The 5,333-nt window shown below is 38.8% G+C and overlaps 1 protein-coding gene across 1 annotated transcript in view; it reads left to right on the forward strand.

Annotated features, from left to right (window-relative positions):
- The first annotated feature begins 151 nt into the window (after window positions 1-151).
- NR2C1 (nuclear receptor subfamily 2 group C member 1) overlaps window positions 152-5,333 on the forward strand; it is a 33,079-nt gene continuing 27,897 nt past the window's right edge. Inside the window, exons 1-2 of the mRNA XM_019641683.1 lie at window positions 152-223; window positions 957-1,187. Coding sequence (XP_019497228.1) covers window positions 152-223; window positions 957-1,187 — 303 coding nt within the window. The remainder of the gene's footprint in view (window positions 224-956; window positions 1,188-5,333) is intronic.

Consider the following 5,333-nt stretch of genomic DNA (forward strand, 5'->3'; position numbering starts at 1 on the left):
CCCCTAGAATGGCTACTACCCTGTTCAACTCAGCCAGTATCTCTGCCCATATATGATACCCAGATATTGCCAGTATCTGTGCAATAACATCCTTGTCTCCCTTAATTCTACCCTTGAACATTCACAGCCTAGTCTTCACCCTAAATCCAGAATGTTCCTTGTTGAAAAAGACCCTGGCATCCTTCTGCTCTGTAAACCCTCCAGTGTATCTCCATTTCACACAGTAGGAAATCCAGACTTTGTGTGGCCTTGGGAGCCTCACTCAGATACCATCCTCTACCCTGTCTTTCACTTTGTGTCACTCACATAGCTCTCTTGCAGTGCCTCTTGCCTTATCTGTGTAGAACACACTTCTCCTGCCTCATGACCTTTTATGTTCTGTTTCCTCTTTGTGGGATGCACTTCCCCTAGCTAGTCCTAAGCCTTGGTCTGTTGCTTCACTCAGGTCTGTGCAAAAATGTTATCTCCTGATCGCTCTCATTTCATCGGTGACTCACCTTACCCTGCTTTATTTTTCTTTATAACACTCAGTACACCTGACAATATTTTTTGCTTATTTGGTTTTTATCTGCCTTTTCTCACTGAAATAAAGGCCTTATGAAAACAAATATTTTGTTTTGTTTATTCTATCCAAGAATATACAGTGCTTCACAAATAGAATATACTGTGTATATGTTTATCTAAATGGAAGGTGGGAGGGAAGGGGAAGAAGGAATCAAAATAGTGAGGTCTAAATGGTCTCACTGTTGTACCTTTATTTGCACATGTGTTTATTTCTGTAAGATAAGATTTAATGGAAGTAGAATTGCCAGTTGAAAAGATGTTTGTATGTGTATTATATCAATTATATATGTGATGGTATGCTTTTCTAGCTTTGTCTGAAGGGATGGCAAAATAGTGTTCTTCGAGGAAAAAAAATTGAGTTAAATTGATTAAAATTTACATGATTGTGTTAGATTGTTACAGAGCAGCAAACTGGCCAGAAAATCCAGATCGTGACAGCGCTTGATCACAATACACAAGGCAAGCAGTTCATTCTGACAAATCACGATGGCTCCACTCCAAGCAAAGTCATCCTGGCCAGGCAAGATTCCACTCCAGGGAAAGTTTTCCTCACAACTCCAGATGCAGCAGGTGTCAACCAGTTATTTTTTACAACTCCTGATCTGTCTGCACAACACCTCCAGGTAAGTAACTAGCGTCTTTTCGTCTTACACTTGAAAAAAATTAAAAAGCATGTCATAAAATGCATCTCCTGAGGTTGATCATGAGAAAACATCAGAGTCACCCAAATGTAGATTCACATTCTACACAATCAGTGGCCAGGTCTCTTCATAAATGTCAAGGTCATGAAAGACAAAGACAGACTGAGGATTTCTTCAGACTAAAGGAGACTAAAGAGACATAACAACTAAATGCAGTGGGTGGCTGGATTGGATCCTGGACCAGAAAATACTTGTTTTCTTTTGCTATAAAGGTCATTAATGGGATAATTGGAAAAATGTAATAAGGTCTGCAGATTAGATAATAATATTATACCAATGTTAATTTCCTGATTTTGATTTTGTGATCTTTGTATTGTGCTTGTTTATGTAAAAGAATTCCTTGTTTTTTAGGAAATAAACACTAAGTATTTAGGAGTAAAAAAAAGAAAGAAAAGCATGNGCTGTAACAGATAACTTAAAATTTTGGAATGAGGACATGGGTAGAGGCTGGGAGAGTTTTGAGATGCATGCTAGAAAAAGCCTGGATTGCCCTGAAGAAATTGTTGGTAAAAATAAGGATGTCAAAGGCAATTTCGGGAAGGGTTCAGAAAGAAAGCTGTGGAAAAGCTGCTGTCTTAGAGAGATACATGTACCATCATCATAAACAATGTCGGTAGACATGTGAACATCAAAGGTGCCTCTGATGAGGTCTCAAATGGAAATGAGGAACATGCTATTGGAAACTGGAGGAGAGGAGAACCTTCTTATAAAGTAGCAAAGAACTTGACTAGTCATGTTGTATTCTAGTGTTTCCTGTAAAGCTTGTAAGTACTGAACTTGGATATTTATCTGAGGAGATTTCTAAGCAAAGTGTTGAGGATACAGCCTGATTTCTCCTTGATGCTTACAGTAAAATGTTGAGAGGAGAGCAATAAATTGAAGGAAGGAATTGTTAAGAAATATAGACTCAGAACTTGACGATTTGGAAAATACTCAGGCTGTCCATAATTGCAAAAAAAGGCGAAAGCATGTTCTGGAGAGACTGCCCAGGGAGTGACCCAACAGCTATTTGCTGAAGAGATGACGGGCATGTGATTTAGGGATCCAATCAGCCCTCTCAGCAGAAGCCAGGAATAGAGCTGGGTTATCCAGGAGAGACCTGCAGAGGACTCTGCTTGCCTGATGGCTTGTAACACTGCGCACTGCGTGGGAGACAACACGATTTTTGAGAATTTTATACCAGCCAAAATGCCGCCAGCCTGAACTGAAGGGGACACAGATGAGATGAAATGAAGGAAGGCTCTCATACTTCCAGGACTCTACTGGATGGGCCAAGACAGCTATTCAGTTTCGAACATGTGTTATCTTTCAAGAAAAGGGAAGTACGACTCTGAAGATGGGCCAGAAGTTGGCAGGGCTGTCACTGCCACCAGGAGCCCAGAGCACACAGGCCCAGGAGCAGCCCTCTCTCCTCGGTTCCAGAGAGACTGAGGCCACTGTTTCTCAACTTAGTGAGTGATAGTTGAATAATCAAGCTAAATATTGAATATTGCTTTTATCATAACTAACTGAAGCATTGCAATTTTAATAAAAGTAATAGAAGGGAAAACAATTCAGATAATTTGGTAACTAATGTAATTATAATTATAGAATATTATTGAATTTATGACAATCTATACAGTCGGAAGTAAATTTTGTACTGACTACCTCACGTAGAGTAAAAGCAAAGTCACAGTCAACTCATTAATCTTACAGGCATGCAAATCCATTTGGAGACAGCTTCACATTAAATTCAAATTAACCTTACTATATAAGAAATTGCCACTAATGAAGAACAGACATAAAATTCTAGAGAAATCTATCCTTCCAAATGAATGTAATTATTTTGTCAGTTTTTATAATATATTGATAAAAGTGTGTTAAATGGCTACAGTGATGTGTTTGTTTAGAGATTAGGATTGCCCTTGTTTAAATTATTGAACTACTCCTGATCTGTATCAGAGGTCTCCTGTTTAAGCTTCAGTATCTTTGAAAAGTAAAATTGGTTGAGTAGTTTTTTTAAGTTAGCATTTTCAAAATATATAAAAGCAGAGAGAATAATTGTTTGAACTCCTGTATAAACTTCATCAATCTTCAGTAATTGTCAGTGCTTGGCCAATTTTGTTTTATTTATTCCCTCTCACTCCCGCCCACCTAACTGGATTACCTGGAAGAAAATCCCAACTGTCATATAATTTCATTTCTAAATTCTTCAATAAATATGTTTTTGTGGGTATAATTATGAAAAGGCATCTTTTTATTTTTGGCAGGACATTTTTGCAATTAGATCATGGCAACCATAGAAGAAATTGCACATCAAATTATTGAACAACAGATGGGAGAGGTATGTCTAGTTTACAGTTCATTCATTGATTCACCAAACTTAATTACACCAAATGTATATGCTAGGTTCTGGAGTATAGAAATAATAGATACCCTCTACTTTAAGGTAGCTTTAATCAAGTGACAGATAGCAGGATAATGAGACTATCACAATAGAATATGGTGATATGATAGATAATTGTATATGGGAGCACAGAGGAAAAACAGCTAATGAAGAGTTGTGGAGGAGTGTGGAGACCTGGTCAGGGAATATCTTTGGAGCGTACAGAATCTGAGGCTACTCTTGATGGACCAGTGGGAGGAGACCGATATCTGTAGACAGATCTTCGTTTTTTAAAGTTATGTCCTATTCCTTAGTAGGAGGTACTGTAATCCAGAGGTTTTCAAAGTATCATCTAGGGGCTCTTTGAGAGAATCANTTTTTTTTTTTTTTTTTTAAGATTTTATTGGAGAGTTGAGGGAGGGGAACAGATAAGTTGTTGTCCTTTGGTTCTTCAGTCTAGTTGTGGAAGATGTTGCTTTACTGACCCATGTTGATATTATCATTGTGCTCTTCCTGGGTGAGGCAGTCACTCGCTGGCCTTTGGATGGCCACTCACAGTGGCTCACGGCAGCTCACAAAAGCTCATGCCTGCTGCCGACCAGCCCCACTGCAGCCTACACCGTCTCTGGTGACTCATGGCAGCCCAGCTCCAGGTCAGGCTGTTGTTCACCATCTTAGCTGTAAAGGGCAGTGTCACTGGCCCTCATATGTGGGATCCGAACCAGAGCTGGCGTCCCAAGCCAACTCCTAACCAACGTGCCACTTGGTCGGCCCCCAATGACTTCTTTCTTTACCCAAAGATAAAGGAAATATTGAAAGGAAGACATTTTTATGACATTCAGGACATCAAGGGTCATACGACAACAGCTCTTATTGCCATTGCAGAGATTTCCAAAATTGCTTTGATGGGTGGACTAGGCACTGGTGTTGGTGCATACATAGCTTCCCAAGGGGAGTACTTTGAAGGTGACTGTAGCGATATTCAACTGTGAGGTATGTAGCACTTTTTCTAGGGTGAGTTCACGAACTTAATTGTCTGACTTTGTAAGTTAATGAACTGGCTTGACGGACACCTAACAGGCTTTACAAGTAGGATGTGATAAATAGTTTATGGTTACAGTGGAAAATATGTTTGGTTGTTGCGGGATCCAAAGGGGAAAGGTTGTTCTTAGTCTGTCTTTTTTGGTCAAATATGTTTTCCAGATTCATCTCATGCCAGTTTTGCTCACCACAAATTGAGATATATGACCACTGAAGTAAATACTCTAGAAACTTGATTTTAGGATTTCTGGAAAAGATTCCTTTAAACTGTTTTTGTTACTTTTAATTAATTTTTTGTGGTGATACTTGTAATTAAATTTTTAAAGGAACAAGCACTCATTCAGTGAAAAATAAGTGGATGTCCCATTTCTGTTCCCAAACTTCCAGTTCTCCTGGAAGGTAGTCACTGTAACCATTTTCCTAGGTGTTCTTCCAGGTGGTTTTCCTTCTTTCTAGGTAGCATTTTAAAGCTTTCTTTACATAGATCTTGCACATTTATTATTAGATTTATGCTTAAATATTTACAGAATTGTCACCACCCAAAATTCATTTGCTGAAGTCCTGGCCCCCAGTACATCAGAATGTGACTGTATTTGCAGGTGAAGCTTTAAAGAGGTAATTAAATTAAAATGAAGTCATTAGGGTGGGCCCTAATCCAATAT

The sequence above is a fragment of the Hipposideros armiger genome, unplaced genomic scaffold (assembly GCF_001890085.2).
Source record: "Hipposideros armiger isolate ML-2016 unplaced genomic scaffold, ASM189008v1 scaffold_63, whole genome shotgun sequence".
Taxonomy (NCBI): Eukaryota; Metazoa; Chordata; class Mammalia; order Chiroptera; family Hipposideridae; genus Hipposideros; species Hipposideros armiger.